Raw genomic sequence first — 17,138 nt, forward strand, 5'->3', positions numbered from 1 at the left:
AGGCCCTACGTCTGATAGCTTGCTAAGTAATGAATGTTGTCAGTAACTCTGTGAGCGTAAAAGGGGATCCTTCCCCAATTTAAGATGAGACAAAAGCCTGGCTGACACTTTCATGACCATCTTGTGAGATCCCAAGAAGTAACGAATACAGAGTGTTACTCATACAAATAATTATAATAATATTTTTAGGGGAAAAGGTTTTATAATGTTTTGGATTCTCTAAATTCTGGAGAAACAAGAGTTCACTGCTTTACTAATAGTGCCATTGAAAACATTTCTCAAAAGCAAAGCAGGTAGCTTTTATCATTATGTAGAATATACTGGTCTCATATTTCCCTATTAAAATTTAATAGCTTCAGGTGTCATGTTAGGAATGTTTATTTGGGAAGATTCCTCCTACAGCAGTTTTTCTTTTTTAGTTGTGGTAAAATCACAGCATAAAATCTTAACTATCTTTAAGTGTAGTTCAGTAGTGTTAAGTATATTCATGCTGTTGTTGGACCAGCTCTCCAGACCTTTTTCATCTTGTAAAAATGAAAGTCTATGCCCATTAAACTATTCGTTTTCTTTCATCCTAGTCCCAAGTAATCACCATTTTACTTTTCTGTTTCTATGAATTTGACTATATTAGATACTTCATATAAGTGGAATCATACCTATTTGTCTTTTTGTGTGTCTTATTTTACTTAGTATTTTCAAAGTTCATCCATGTCATAGCATGTGACAGTGTTTTTTTCTTTTTAAGTCTGAATGAAGCTTTTTAATATTTTTGTTATGGAGTATTTGAAGTATAACAAGAAGAATAAAAATCTAATTAAAGATTTTTTGTAGAAAATATACTAATTACAAGTGACCTGAAGTTTTTTTGAATCACAGTTTATGAACTGGAATGGTAGGACATTTTGAATAATCACATATTGGTACACAAAAGAGATAATTTTTCCCTTTTCTTGTTTGGTAGTTCTATAACAGTGTTTGATAAAAATGATAAAAATGTAAAATATCTGAAATACACATTGCCATCTGTAGTTTATTAAAAATTAATTCATATCATTTCCACATAGTAACTGCTCAACCAATAATAAGATAGATACTTCTTTATAATTATAAAAATACAGTTAAATAGAATAGTGAGAAAGATAATTTTTATAGGAAGATAATATTTTTGTAGTAAGCATACAGGGATTTATGAAGTATTCATTCCTGTTGTTAATATTTACAAATGCAAAATAATTGTGAGAAAGGAAAACACTTTGAAATACCACTTCTTATACTTTAAGAAACATGTAGAGTAGAGAGTCAAAGAGTCAAAGTGATCTGATAAATCAGTTACTTGTCATTTAACATTTCCAGTTACAAATTTTATTGCATTTATGGCTACAGTAAGTGCCCTGAGCAAGTCCAAAAGAGAATTCAACTGCAAGCTCTTTTTTCTTTTCTACCTCTCTTTCCAGCTCATCCCATCCTGCTCTTAACTATACTTCTTTGAAAAGGGAGTCACAGAGAAATTTTATTTCTAGAACTAAATCACTTCCAGGGTTACTATAGAAAATACAGATTTAATTTAAAAAATAGTGTTAAAAGACAATCTTTACGTATATTACAAGATAAAAGAACCCAAATGTGAAATCCTGTAACTTTGTAAGATTATTTCATTTAGGTTATTGATCAATTTATTTTTCCTTTGACTTTCTGTTTTAGTGTCTATCCTAATAGAATGGAGTTATGCAGATTTAATACACAGACCATCACTAAGCTGAAAGAATAGTCAACTGTTGCCTTATGTTGTTACAGGACTGCTTATAGGTAAGATTAGATAGAAGGTCAAATTCTCATTAAAGTTTCTTATAATTTTTAAATGATCTACATCAAACTTTAAAAAATTATTTCAACCATGTCATGTGGCAAAAGTAGGCTTACAGTTGTAAGTACATAAAACAGAGTTAATTCTTGTATTATTATTTATTATTGTATTATTTTCCATATGATCAGCTGTAAACCTACTTTTGCCCCACCCTGTACTAACCAACTAAAGTACAGTAGATTCTTCAAAAATACAATGTGTTATCTGACACACAGCTGGCTATATGGTCATTTCTGTGTTTTTATAAAAAGAAATAATGCAAGAGATTTTCTAAGGTGGCCTCCTTTGCACTCCAAACTTTTACTCTTTGAAAAATGCTTAAGTCCTTTCCTTTGATTATCATGAAGCCTACATATATTTTATTGAAATTATAGAACATGAGAACATGGACAATCTGAGAACATCAGAAACCATGATACACAATGTCATATGGTCTAAAACAGCTCATGACATACTCTCCCAGATGTCCGGTAGATTGCTCAGTAACCTAAATGTCTTTATTGTCTTTTTTCAATGACAGTTGTTTCAATGACATTCATTTAAACAATTGTGTTTATTAACTGTTGACTAGATGAATGACCTTGTACTAGGTATTTGGGGAGACTACTGTTATAAAAGGAGACTCCACATTATACAGGAAGGTCTTTACATTTTTATAATCTAATATCAGACACTGCTAGGAAGTTTATAGTATATATAGCTTTACTTGGTGTACAGGGTGCTAGAACATATTCCATTTCCTTAGTGTGTATAAGGTAACGGAAATAAGAGAGCAGAAATTATAGATAATGACCTGTAGAGTAGAGATTGCTGGAGTCTGTTTTGAACATAATTTTGTGAGAAAAATGGTTTCTGGTTGCGGAAAATGGCAAGTGTGTGGCCTGAGCCAAGAGGATGGCTCACAGTTGCCTGAACATGGAGCCATTGGGTACAGCATTTGAAAGCATATGATTGGAACTGCTGTTTAAAAAACCACTACATGCAGAGATATGAATAAAGCTGTATTTCAGGGAGTGCTCTTTGTGGCTATGATTAAGATAAATTGGACATGGAGAGGCTATGGGAAGGAAGGCTGGTGAGATCTGGACTTGGGATACAGCTACAAAATTAGATTAAAAATTTTAGATGACTCTCAGGGGGCCATGTGATGCTATTCAACTTAACATCCAAATGCTGTATTTAAAAATCCTTAGGGAAAAGATATCCAAACATTTTGCCTGTTGTCATAGATACTTCAAGACTGAAAGAAAAAAAATAATTCAAGGGAACACGAGATGGCAGCAGTTATATCATCTAAAGAGAAAGATTGAGAGAAGAAAAACATTTGAAATTAATTTTAAAATAAAATGTATGTAGCACTTTATTTTTATGTGCTATATTTCTTTTCAGTCCAGAGATTACTCAGTCATTGGTTTCATGCTTCACAGCACATCTGAGGTTCATCCTGACTGTAGTAAAAATCCTGCTCCATTATATGTGATTATTTCCTAAAATAAAGCTGTTGCTGTTTTCTGCAGATTACTCTTCTTCTGTGTTATCTGAGGCAGAAGAGTTCTGGATGTTGCAAATTTGTTTTAAATGTTCCAGCATTGCTTTTTCTTCCTCTTTTAGTCTTTCATCCTTCCTCATTTCCCACCTAAAAGAAAAATCACATCTTAGTATTTTTGTAACTTCCAAACTACAGTCAACACTCTGTTGTTTAAGACTTGAATATGTATATTCACTGGTTTATTGAGGCGTCTGTTTCTCCTTGTTTGTTTTTTTACCGACTACTTCTTGGGCAACACAATTCACTGGCACTGCTTCTGCACAGTGGGCCAGGAGGATGGGAGATGAAAACAGTCAAACCAGCTCTACTCCAGGGTAAAGTTTTAAAGTATTGTTTTAAATGAGGTTTCTGCAGTTCCAGGTTTTTAAAAAAAGTATATGGATTACCAGGATATACATGCACATGAATAAAACCTAGAGTTTGAAATAAGCAAATATTTTTCATAGTATTTTTCCTCATTGATCAACCTATTGGTGGGTTTAAATTTCAGAGAGCTTCACCAGTAAGACTTTAGCAGCAAGAGGAATATCAAGATAAATTGAATATACCTTCAAGGTAAGTTGGTCCATTCCTAGAAATAAGATCAAATTTAAAGTAATCAAGTTAATAACCCAAGAAAAGCTGCAGATTGTTACCAAGGATCCACAGAGAATTTGCTAAAAGTAAAAAGAAATAAAGAAATTATGGGCCTTCTAATTCTGTGTGATTGGGAAGCACGGACAAAATGTTAAGAATATGGAGCAAAGTATGTATATGCTCGTATAATCTTGCAAAGTAAATATTATCACAATAACCCAAATACAATTGATCTATCCTTCCCCTCCTTCTTCTCTCATATATGCCACCTCCCCAGGACTGGTCAGGCATACTTAACCCCAACAAGGAATTGTTTGCATGTATTTCTCTTCTCGTTTCATTGTAGTTCTACCTAAGCCATCCATCATGATATGCTGTCATGGAAGGATTTTTAAAACCAACGTTGATTCCTACTAAAAGACCCTCTACTATAAGGTTCCCAGAGGATAGGATTTCACTTTTTAAAAAAGTTTTATTTATTTATTTATTTTCAGAGAGAGGGGAAGGGAGGAAGAGAGAGAGAAAAAAAAGAGACAGACAGACAGACAGAAAGAAACAATGGTTACCTCTCACAAGCCACCAATCAAGGATCTGGCCTGCAACCCAGTCCTGTGCCCTGACCAGGAACTGAACTGGCAACCTTTTAGTTCACAGGCTGGCACTCATTCCACTGAACTACACCAACCAGAGCTCACTTTTTAATTAAAAACTATTGCAGTGGTGTTGGTTAATAACATTATGTATTTTTCCAGTGTACAATTCTACAACATATCATTTTTACATTGACTGCATTGCGTGCTCCCACCCCCTGGCCAGTCCCCCTCTGTCACCATGTATTGGACTCCCTGTGTCCTCTCTATCCTTCCCTTTGCCCCTTCTTCCCCTCTGGTAAATTTCATATACTTATCTATGTCTATGAGTTTATTTGTTTATTTGTTGCTTTCTGCTTTATATCCCACATATGAGTGAAATCATATAGTTCTTGTCCTTTTTCTGCGGATTTATTTCACTTAGTGTGATACTCTCAAGATCCATCCATGTTGTCACAAGTGGCAGTTCTTCACCCTTTTTTATGGCTGAGTAGTCTTCCATGGTATACGTTTCACACTTTTTTCATCCAGTCATCCACTGAAAGACACTTCAGTTATTTCCATATCTTGGCTACCATAAGTAATGCTACAGAGAACATAGGGGTAAATATATCTTTACAAATAAATGTTTTTAAAATTTTCAGATAGATACCTAGAAGAGGGATTGCTGAGTCATACCATACGGTAGCTGTATTCTTTATTTTCTGAGGAACTTCCATACTGTTTTCCGTAGTGACTGTACTACTTTACATTCCTATGAGCAGTGTATGAGGATTCCCTTTTCTCCACATCCACTTGTTATTTCTTGTCTTTTTGATAAGAGCCATTCTAGAAAGTGTGAGGTGGTATCTCACCGTGGTTTTGACTTGCAATTCCTTTAAAGCAAGTGAAGTTGAGAGTCTTCTCATATATCTAATAGCCATTTGTATGTCTGTTAGGTCCTCTGCCAATTTTTAATAGCATATTTTGTTTTGTTGTTGTTGTTGAGTTACATAAGTTCTTTATATAGTCTGAATATCAATATATCCCTTATCAGAAGTATCATTTGCAAATATCTTCTCCCATTGGTTGTTTGCCTTTTTGTTTTGTTGATGGTTTCTTTTGCTGTGCAGAAGCCTTTTAGTTGGACACAGTCCCGTTGTTCTATTTTTGCTTGTGCTTCCCTTGTCTTTGGGGTCCAGTTCACAAAAGGCACTCTGAGACCCAGTCCCATACTTTAGTATCTTTGTTTTCATATATGGTAGTCTAGATTCATCCTTCTGCATGTGGCTTTTCAGTTCTCATAACACAATTTATTGAAGGGGCTTTGCTTTCCCCATTGTATGTTTTTGTCTCTTTTGTCTAAAATGAGCTGCCCACATAAATGTGGGTTTATTTCTGGGCTCTTAATTTTGTTTTCTGGTCTATGTGTCCATTTTTCTGCAAATACCATAATATTTTCATTACTGTAGCTTTGTAGTATAATTTGAAGTCAAGGTGTGTGATACCTTTTTCCCCCCTTAGGGGTATTTTTGGTTCTATACAAACTTGAGGATTTTTTTCTTCTATTTCTCTGAAAAGTGCTGTGGGAATTTTGATAGGAATTGAATTAAATCTGTATATTGCTTTAGGTAATATGGCTATTTTAATCGTGTTGATTCTCCCAATCTATGAGCATGGAATATCTTCGCATTTTCTTTTTGTTGTTGTTGTTGTTTCTTAAACTGTTCTTTCTTTTATTATTTTTTTCATACACATTTTTTATTGATTATGCCATTACAGTTGTTCTATTCCCCCCTTCATTCCCCTCCACCCTGCACCCCCCGCCCCCACCATTCCCCCCTTTAGTTTATGACCATGTGTCTCAAGTTCTTTAGATTCTATATTTCCCATACTATTCTCGCCCTCCCCCTATCTATTTTCTACCTACCATCATTGCTACTTATTTTCTGTACCTTCTCCCCCCTTCTCCTTCTCCCACTCCCCTGTTGCTAACCCTCCATGAGATCTTCATTTCTATGTTTCCACTCCTGATCTAGCTGTCCTCTTAGTTTGCTTTTGTTTTAGCCCCAATCTGGCAAAGGAAATAGACTTCCAGGAAATCCAGGAAGCTCAGAGAGTCCCAAAGAAGTTGGACCCAAGAAGGAACACACCAAGGCACATCATAATTACATTAGCCAACATAAAAATGAAGGACAGAGTCCTAGAAGCATCCAGAGATAAGGGGACAGTTACCTACAAAGGAGTTCCCATCAGACTGTCAGCAGATTTATCAAAAGAGACCTTACAGGCAAGAAGGGACTGGAAAGAGGTATTCCAAGTCATGAAATCTAAAGACCTACAACCAAGATTACTCTATCCAGCAAAGCTTTCATTTAGAATGGAAGGGCAGATAAAGTGCTTCTCAGACAAGATCAAATTCAAGGAGTTCATCATCACATTTTGTTATGTCTTCTTCAATTTCTTTTAACAATGTCTTGTAGTTTCAATGCATATAGGTCCTTCATTTCCCTTAAGTTTATTCCTAGGAATTTTATTCTTTACATTGCAGTTGCAAATGGAATTTACTTCACTTTTTCCTAATATTTTATTGTTAATGTGTAGGAATCCAATGAATTTTTGTATATTGATTTTGTATCTGGCAACTTTACTGTATTTGTTTATTATTTCTAATAGTTTGTTGGTATAGTCTTTAGGGTTGTTTATATATGGAATTGTAGTATTACAGTATTTCTAACAACAAAAAAGCAGATATTCAATGAATGTCTTCCAGAAGCCCCCTATTTTATTGTAGTTAGAATTCCTGGGGAACAAATCGCCTGTTACACATGAGGAAAGCATATTAAGTTTGGGGGGCTTGTGGTTTGGTTTGAGTTGTGGAAAGAAAGCATGGGCACTGCATCTCCACAGAAAACTAGTGGGATCCCTGTTCCCACACAGGTTTCCTTGTGGAAGGGCTACGTTCAATACGCTGTGGCCAACCCTGGGAGCTGGGATATGTAAGAGAGAAGAAAAAAGGAAAGGAAAGGGGATTACCTGAGAGACCAGACCTGGGTTGAATTTATATTTCTTCTTCATCCTCTGCCTGGGATTCTCCTCATCTTCTAGCACCAATCTAGGCCGAATCTAAGAACTGCTATTTCTAGCCCTGTTAGTTTTTCCATATGTTCCCATATGGTCAGAGTTAAGTAATTGGTCATACTGGTTTTAACAACTTGAAGGGTAGAGATTTGTCGTCACCACCACACTGTTCAAAGCCACGTTACAAGAGGGGGTACTCCTGAAATCCATATTTTGGGATTTAAAATTTAACCCACAAGGTTACCTCATACTGCTTTCATGGAATATTGAAGAATGGTACCTACCCATTTTATATAGGTGAACTTGGACATCCTAAAATACTTAAAACTAGTATTTTAAGTTTAACTCCTCCCAAGCAGGAAAATACATAATGAAAGATACTTATATAGTACTAACTGTGTATGAGGGCATTGTTTTAAACACTTGACATATCACTGTTTAAATCCTTACCACAAAGTGTTATTATTCCTATTCTATGAAGTAAACTGAAGTACAGACTGTTAATGTCACTTGCCCAGGTATCATTGAGTTGAAACAAGGGAGTCAGACCCTTGAGTCCAGGCTTGTAAATCTAACACTGACTATGGTTCTAAAATTATTTTACAAGTATCATTAATTACTGTTAAAATACTTTAAATATTATATTTCCTAAAAGATATGGCATGAATTGGGCTACATAATTTAAAAAAGAACTTTCTAAAATTTACATACTTTAAAAAATTTAATTTTTAGAGAAAGAGGAAAGGAGAGAGGGCGTGGAGAGAGAAAATTACTAATTTGGTGTTCTACTTTTTTATGCATTCATTGGTCAATTCCTGTATGTGCCCTGGCTGGGGATCAAACCCGCCACCTTGGTGCATTGGGATGATGCTCAGCTGGTATTGGGCCAGACTAGAATTCATATACTCTTAAAGAAACCCAGACATGAAAAATTTGGTTTTCCTTTTCTCCCATGTAAAGGTACTAATATTGTACTGAGTAAGTGAATTATCTTCTGAATGTCAACAAAATATGTAATACGTTCATAAATATTTTGATCATTGTCTCTATGTGTGAAAATTGAAAACACAAGTTCTCTGCTTCATTAAAAATCTCTATAATTAATGTAATTTAAATGAATTGTATGCATAATAGAATCTAAGAAAAGGATTTTTGAAGCTTCATTACAATTATAGGCACTTCATAGTATAATTGAGCTGTTAGCAATGATATTAGACAAAGCTACTCACCTACCACAAAATTCTTACATTTGCTTTGTGCTTATTAAGAAAAAATAATTTCATAAGAGAATAAGAAATTATGACAAAGATAGAAAAAACTAAGTATTAAAACTACATTTACCCTAATACTTTACTTTTAGTGATTATTAGTATTAGGGATTTGAAAGGCATTTTTATCATAAGCATTGTTATTTTTCACATCTAAGTTCTTAATTTCATTCCTAATTCCATCTCTAATTCCATTGTCATCTTAGACTCTGTTAACACAATTCAAAAACAATTATATCAAAAACTGTGGGGAGAGAAAATGCATCAATTTGTTAAACACCATTGACTGGCAGTCTGTTTAAAATTTCTATCCTTAGTTTCCTCTATATATTTAAAATCTGTAGTGGAAGCATGTCCCTACAGAAACCAGAAAATGTCAGGACCAGAATATTTCTAGTTTTGCTTAAATCAGCTTTATGAAGTAATTACATTTTTTTACAACTTTGGTAGCCTGATCTCTTTCACTATTACTAAATTCCCCACCTGCCTACTCTGGTAAAAGAATTGCAACCTGACCTCCACTCCTACAGGTGGCAGTGAACATGCATCTTAGACACTGATGAGCCGCAAAATCCCATGAGACCCCACTTATCTGTACCATTATTTTAGCTGTGTCTGCAGGACTCCTGGGTGGATAGGTGTGGGAGCTTCTCCTGTCCTTACACCAGGGGTTCCTTTTCCTCCCCAAACACAACAGAGGACTCTAAAACCTTGGGTGAGGTGCACTAACAGAACTAGCAGTCACAACTTTGCTCACCAGCACTACTCAGATTGGTGTGAATGCTCTCAGCCTTGGTGGGTCTTCCTGGATTTACATACACACTCAGCCCTGGGCTAGAAGCATCTACCTGATCTTCTGTATGTCTTTGAATATTAGGTAATATTATAGGCTCCTACATGTACTAGACCATGTGTAAAAGATTCCTATTTCTGCTCACTTTAACGAGCAGTGGTAGATTTAGCATCTCTAAAATAAGACCCAAAGTGGTAAAAGTAAAACAGTCACTGATCAATGAATAACTATTCCTGTGATCAGTTTGATAAAATGTTTTATTTTAAGGGGCTTTGTGGATACCGTGTGTCAGAGCCAACTAAAAGAGTCACATGTTGAGGGTGGTTAAGCATAAGGTATGTCTTTGGTAGTGTGGGTCCAGACTGTCACAGAAGCAAGTACTGGGGGGCCCTTACTGCCAGAAAGAGAACTCAATGACAGTCAGAGAAGGACAACCAGAATCTGGAGTGCGAGAAGTTCTTTGAGGCATTTACTATGCCTTCTGCTAACAGAAAAGCATCTAAAATCGGAACTCAGTAATATTCCAAATAAGAATGTAAGCTATGGAATCACTCTACTTTTGGGTTGAATCACTTAGGCAAGTTTCTTAACCTCCCTGTGCCTCAGGGTTTTCATCTATAAAATGGCATCAGAATTGTTGGATGGGAACACAGCCATGCTCATTTGTTTATGTGCTCCCTATGATTGATCTCATTCTATCATGTAAGAGTTTAAAAGTTGTGGCTGAGGCCCACTGGGACTGAATGTCCCACAAAGCCCAGGATATTCACTGTTTGGACTTTTACAGAGAATGTTTGCTGACTGCTTTTTTGGAATGGCGGTTCTGCACTGGGTTGGCACTGAGTCCCTGTGGGGAAATACGGAGAGCGATTTTGGTTAACGCTGTCTAGAGAGTGCTTCTGAGGCAGAGAACAGAGATGGTAAGCATCTTTAATTCGCAACAATGTCAAGCAATAAAGAGTTCTTTTCCCAAAATGTTAATAGCATCCCCATGGTGAAATTAAATATGTGTTCTAGAGTCTCCAAAACATTTTTTTCAGTCAGAATTTATTTATTTTTTAAAGTATATTTTATTAATTATGCCATTACAGTTGTTCTATTTCCTCCCTTCATTCCCCTTCACCCTGCACACCCCTCCCCCACCATTCCCTCCTTTAGTTTATGACCACGTGTCTCAAGTTCTTTAGATTCTATATTTCCCCTACTATTCTTGCCCTCCCCCCTATTTTCTACCTACCATCTATGCTACTTATTTTCTGTACCTTCTCCCCCCTTCTTATTCTCCCACTCCCCTGTTGCTAACCCTCCATGTGATCTTCATTTCTATGATTATGCTCCTGATCTAGCTGTCCTCTTAGTTTGCTTTTGTTTTAGGTGTGGTTCTTAATAACTGTGAGTTTGCTGTACTTTCACTGTTCATCTTTTGTATCTTCTTTTTCTTAGGTAAGTCCCTTTAACATTTCATATAATAAGGGCTTGGTGATGATAAACTCCTTGAATTTGATCTTATCTGGGAAGCACTTTATCTGTCCTTCCATTCTAAATGAAAGTTTTGCTGGATACAGTAATCTTGGTTGTAGGTCTTTGGATTTCATGATTTGGAATACCTCTTTCCAGCCCCTTCTTGCCTGTAGGGTCTCTTTTGAGAAATCCCCTGACAGTCTGATGGGAAGTCCTTTGTAGGTGACTGTGTCCTTATCTCTGGATGCTTCTAGGATTCTCTCCTTCATTTTAATCTTGGCTAATGTAATGATGATGTGCCTTGGTGTGTTTCTTCTTGGGTCCAACTTCTTTGGGACTCTCTGAGCTTCCTGGATTTCCTGGAAGTCTGTTGCCTTTGCCAGATTGGGGAAATTCTCTTTTATTATTTGTTCAAATAAGTTTTCCACTGGTGGCTGTTCCTTTCCCCCTTCTGGTACCTCTATAATTCGGATGTTGGAGCGTTTAAAGATGTCCTCGAGGTTCCTAAGTCTCTCCTCATTTTTTTGAGTTCTTGTTTCTTCATATTTTCCTGTTTGGCCGTTATTTTCTTCCTTCTGGTTCACTCCCTTGATTTGAGTCCCAGTTTCCTCTTCATCACTATTGGTTTCCTGTGCAAGTCCCTTCATTTCAATTAGTTTAGCCTTCATATGTTCCTCTAATTTGTGACTATATTCAACCAGTTCTGGAGCATCCTGATCACCAGTGTTTTGAACTGTGCACCTGAAAGTTTGGCTATTTCTTGGTTGCTTAGAGTTATGGGCTCTGGGGCTTTGAGATTTTTCTTGAGCCATTTTTGGTCTGTTCACGCCTGTTACGTATGAGGAGCGGAACCTTTGGTGTTCACCAAGGCGGGGCCACCCAGGTCGCTGGGTTGTGATGCTGTATGTGGGGCGGGGTCAGAGCGGGGAAACGGCGGCCCCTCTGCTGCCTCTCACCGCTGGGGCCTGCTCAGTCTTGTCGTCTCACCGCCTACTCCCTTGCTGGTCTATCGATCAGGCTGAAGAATTTGTTGTGATCAGACTTCTGAAAAGTTCAATTTTCTGTGTTCTGGCTGTGTTTTCTGTTGCTAATATTTTATTGTCTCTCAACTTGGTTGCCAGAGAAAGCATGGTGTCTTTGCCTATGCCTCCATTTTGGCGGAAGTCCTCTGATTTCCAAAACATTATTGAAGCATCCCTATCTAGTTTGTGATTTTAATCAAAATGGCTTTAGTATTTCACTGCTTAGAATAAATTCTGTTTGCTAAAGAGCAGAGGTTGAGAAGCCAGGTGCTTCTTGAATCCCTTTTAAACTATGTGGCTATGGCCAAGCCAGATACTGCACCTCTGTTTCTCTATCAATAAAATGTGAATAATAACATTGCCTGCTTCATAGACTTGCCATCAGGATGAAACAACCATGTACACATAAAACATAAAATGGTATGTGGTTCACAGCAAACACTCGATGAGTGGTAACTTAGCATGTTTTTTTTGGCATACTGGTTAAAGTTGAATCACCTCAAATTTCTGCAAATAGCAAAAGTCCCAACTGTGACTGACTGAAGCAATAGGGGGTCATGTTTTTCACATAGCAAGGCATCCAGTGGTGCAGGCATGTAGACCTGATGTCTCTTGTCCTTTGCCTCATGGTTGCAAGATGGTGCTGCAACTTCAGCATCATGCCCTTGGTTTGAGGCAGGAGGATGGAAGAAGAGGCACACAAGCTCCACGTGTCCTATTTAGCAGAGACAGAAACTCTTTCCCACATCCTTCCCGCAGACACCAACTAACTTTTACTAACTATGTCCTTTTGGGAAAGTTGCATAACCTTTCTGTGCCTCAGTTTTTTCATGTGCAGAATAGAGGATGCTAATGGTATTACTCTAACACATTATTGTAAAGGGCAAGTAAGCTATGAATTCATGAAACCTTGCTAATTATTTTATAAGACTCTGCTTGAATCATTTGGCTTCCCCAGAGCTGGTGATTTGATGTTCCTTCTCCTGCTCTATGCCCTTCCCATCGTTTTATCTGATAAGTTTTCTTTCTGATAAATATGTGGGTAAAATGAAGTTACTAATTATTATGGTAGTTTCACTCAGTGTTCAGTTACACATTGCTGTGATCATGTTGTCATTTCCTCCTTTCTTTCATTTCATATTTGTTCACTCTGTTCAGCCTAGCATGGCCAAGGCTCTTTTTGTTTTCTTTTGTTATATCTTTCAAATATATTCTCTCATAACATTTAATCATATTATTGGCATTTCCCCAGAAACACCAATAAAATACTTGGATATAAAAATGCAACTTGAAATAAGAACTCTGACATAATTTAATGTTATTATTAAACATTTATGTAGTACTTTATATTTACAAAGTGCTTTACAGTTATTTACTCATTAACTGCACTGTTAAACAACATCGGCCATCTGGCCAAACTAATGATTTCAAATTGTCATACTAGTTTGTAGCTGAGGAGTGAAAAATGAAGTCGTATTAGATTTTATTCTCTTCAAACAAACCTTTTTGCCCTTCTCCTCTGTACAAACAGTGCAGACTGGCTTCAGAGGGAGGTCCAGATTAGAGGGGACAAGCCTGCCTCTGTTTTCTTCTCCCTGCTGTCCTGAAGGTGTGGGCCTGCCCAGGATTCAGTCCTAGACCTTCTTGTCTTCTCCCTCGAGAAGCCTCACAGCTACTCCCAACACCCGCCTGTCATCTCCCCACCTGTAACTCATCTATCTCCCAAACTGTAATTCACTGTCTTTAAACTTCATTTTTGTCCCAGGTTTTCTAAATTTGATTGTCACTTCCACTTCAGTTATTCTCACCATTCATATACATTCTGCCACACTCAGTAGTGCAGGGCCTTTCCTCATGATGCAGTCGGAGGTAGCTTCAGGGAATAATTCATGTTCTTAACTCATTGACAATGTAGCAACATTAATGACAGAAAGAATACTGATTTTTTGAGTAGTAAAGTCATTATTAAATTCTATAGTAAAATTGGAAATTATAGAATTTGATGTTCTTCTTTAAAGACATTTCTGTAGGGAGGTGATGCTGAATAGCACTTAGTCCCAAAGGACAAACTTTAGGGAGAAAACAGATATGAGGCTATTCTACACTTGAGAATAACTTAATGGGTGTTCATGAATAGTTATAGAAAATCTATTATAAACCAGAAAATCAGCTTTGAATGTAATCGCCTTGAATATAAATGGCACTATTTTTTTATCCACATAACCCAGAGGATTTGACAGTTAAGTATCTTCCTTTGGAAATAGGTCTTTACAATACTAACTAACCCACCTTCTTTGTGATATGTTCTCTAGATGATGCAATCTGTAATACAACCACTTTTGCCTCATGTTTTAAAAGCTAAGTTTTAAGGAATGTAGATAGTCCAGCCATCTCCTTTAGCATACATTTAGTGGAGATGGAGAAATCAACATTATTTTTTTCATGTAACCTAGATAGATATTTTTGTTGCTTAGTTTTATCTGCTCCATAATATAACAGTTTAAATTTTCCATGTAGGCTGCAATTTTTAACAGTTTAGAAGTTTGGCTTTTCTCCAAACTTCGTATTGAATCTCTACAATTCTGAAACAGTATGGATCCTCCACGAGAGTTCCGAGTCTTTACACTGCTTTCGGGCAGGGGCGTTGGGAATGAATGGGTAACAAACATCTCAGTCTGGTGCAAGAGCTAAGAGAGCTTTCTAAACTTCTTCCTAACATAATTTAGCTATTCCTTCCTAACATAATTTAGCTATTCCTTCTTCCATACATAATTAATGTATGCTAGTTTGGGGGAGAATTCAGTAGAAATAGGAAGGCATTAAGAAAATTTATTTACAAAAAGAGGTTGAAACAGGACTATTATTGATTTATACTTCTTGTTTTCATTTTTAAAGACAAAGTTTTAAAAAAAATTATTGTGGAGATTTCCATGAAATATAAAGGACCTTTAGTTTTTACAGAATACTGTAAATGGCAGACCCATCTTTGCCTTGGGAACTTATATAACATGGGATTGTCTTAAAATGATCAAGTTATTCCAAGTCCCCACAATTTTGTCACCTAATTTAACATTTTAATATCCATAAAATAAGGTTTATTTTTAAAAATATATCACTGTTAATATATACAGCTTAGAACCTCTGTAACCCAATATTATATATACCTAACATATAATATATAGATATAAGTAGGGTAGATATAAATATATAGAGAAATATACATTTAAAATATATACAAATAAATACAGTATGCCTAAGAAAAATCCATACTCTAGACTATTAAATATCAATACTTGCCATAATAAATTAGCAGTTTGGCTGCTTGCTTCAACCAAGAATTTGTTATATAATTATGATAAATAGCTATATCTGCAGTTTATCCAGCTATTTCTGCAGGAATTTAAATTAATATTCTTTTGTAAGGTGGTAGATTTATTTTGCTACTACTAATGCAGTAAAAGGACTATTTCCAAGCTCAGAAATAAGCAGTAAAAACCCTTAATTTGAATTTATAGCCTTCAGAGACAATCTGCAATACAACTTAACTGTCCTAACCAATTTATTTTAATTAATATGATTTGTTCTATAGATTTAAGTGGAGAGTTATATACCGACAAATAGGACAACTAGAATGCTAACAGTAACATTTTAAATAGTTATGGCTTGGGGAAAACATAAATGGAAGCATAGCCATCAGTGGTAATGAAAGCTGAACTTTTCTGTTACTTGTAAATCATCCATATCTCTAAAGAGAATTCATTCCCACCAGTGGATTTTTAAAATTATAGGAGTTTAGATAGAAGGCCAAGGTCATGCTATTTGGCCAGCATTGAGTGCTGATGTAGAAGAAATGCCATTTGCTAACAGAAGTGTCAGGAATACTATATATTGCCAGAATCACTTTGCTGGTTTTTCTCAGTGTAATGTGTAATTTAATGAATCTAGAGAAAACGTCTTTTTTTTCAAGTTAAATTTGGTACACCTGGAAATGTCCATGGACTGTGCTCTGTAGACACTTGGTGTCTATTCCATTTATTAACTTTTTTATGTTAAAAGGTACTTAAGCTGTGTCAAGCAATACTGTTCTTGCTGTAAAAATGAGAAAAGTCCTCTTTTCAACAAGAAGGAAAGGATTATGCACTTGTATCTCAAAATTTTCAAAAATCGAGTATATTTTGACTAGCCACTGTAAAGCTGAGGCCAACAGAGGCATCAATCTTGTTTTGGCAACAGAGATTGGCACAAGGCTTACCCACTGCCCTAACCACTCCCTGGGACACCAATCTGAATGAAAGCACTGTTTTGAAACATGTGGCCCAACAGCTAAAGAGCCCGTTTGCAGCCTGTTACTAATAAAAACATTGTATTTAGAGAAGCATTCAAAATGTAGTCTGGGCTCATATTTTATTTGAAATTGGCTAAGAACTTAGAAAGATTAAAAGTCTTCTAGAGTCCAGAGCTCTACATGGTTAATAGGGCCATTACTCTTCATTAAGTTACTGCCTATATGTCTATATTCATATAGGTTCCAAAGTTTTTTCCTTTCATTCTTTCAGTAATCAAAATATTTACTGAATGCTTACTATGGCACTATGAAGGTTTGGAGCATATATTAATAGCTTATACTTACTTAGCAGTCTCCATGAGCCAGGTACTGTTCTAAGTACCTTGTATCTATTAGTTCATTTAGCCCTCATAACAACTTTATGAGATGTGTGAACTATCATTACAGCTACAGACCAGGAGTTACCCAAGGTCACACACTGATTGTTGGTGGAGCCAGGATCCTCACCCAAGCGGTTGGCTCCATAGTTAAATGCTCTTAACCAGCATAGCACATCTACTGCAAACTATGCATCTCTGTGTCTCTCTCCGTTTCTACGTCTTATGTAACAATAAGTGAAATGTGAGCTGCTCTCATGGAGCTGACAGTTTGATAACACTTTGTATCCACT

General features: G+C 36.2%; 2 protein-coding genes across 12 annotated transcripts in view; one reads left to right on the forward strand and one right to left on the reverse strand.

Annotated features, from left to right (window-relative positions):
• LOC128627135 (uncharacterized) overlaps positions 1-17,138 on the forward strand; it is an 87,786-nt gene that overhangs the window by 10,376 nt on the left and 60,272 nt on the right. For 3 of the 10 annotated variants that reach the window (XR_008391246.1, XM_053663583.1, XM_053663585.1), the window contains exon 2: positions 3,904-3,968. The exons of 3 other annotated variants lie outside the window; for them this stretch is intronic. Coding sequence is in view for 4 of the 7 variants with exons in the window: in XM_053663583.1 (XP_053519558.1) it covers positions 3,904-3,950 (47 nt within the window). In the remaining 3 variants the exon portion in view is untranslated. Of the gene's footprint in view, positions 1-1,701; positions 1,807-3,903; positions 3,969-10,487; positions 10,615-17,138 lie in introns of those variants that run through there. 4 more of the 10 variants (XR_008391244.1, XR_008391245.1, XM_053663584.1 and 1 more) reach the window with 3 other exon arrangements.
• KIAA0825 (KIAA0825 ortholog) overlaps positions 1,800-17,138 on the reverse strand; it is a 412,101-nt gene continuing 396,762 nt past the window's right edge. The window contains exon 21 of one of the 2 annotated variants that reach the window (XM_053663574.1): positions 1,800-3,500. In XM_053663574.1, the coding sequence (XP_053519549.1) occupies positions 3,383-3,500 (118 nt within the window). In that variant the 3' untranslated portion in view covers positions 1,800-3,382. The remainder of the gene's footprint in view (positions 3,501-17,138) is intronic. The other variant, XM_053663575.1, reaches the window with a different exon arrangement.

The sequence above is a fragment of the Artibeus jamaicensis genome, unplaced genomic scaffold (assembly GCF_021234435.1).
Source record: "Artibeus jamaicensis isolate MK-2021 breed Jamaican fruit bat unplaced genomic scaffold, CSHL_Jam_final contig_3214, whole genome shotgun sequence".
Taxonomy (NCBI): Eukaryota; Metazoa; Chordata; class Mammalia; order Chiroptera; family Phyllostomidae; genus Artibeus; species Artibeus jamaicensis.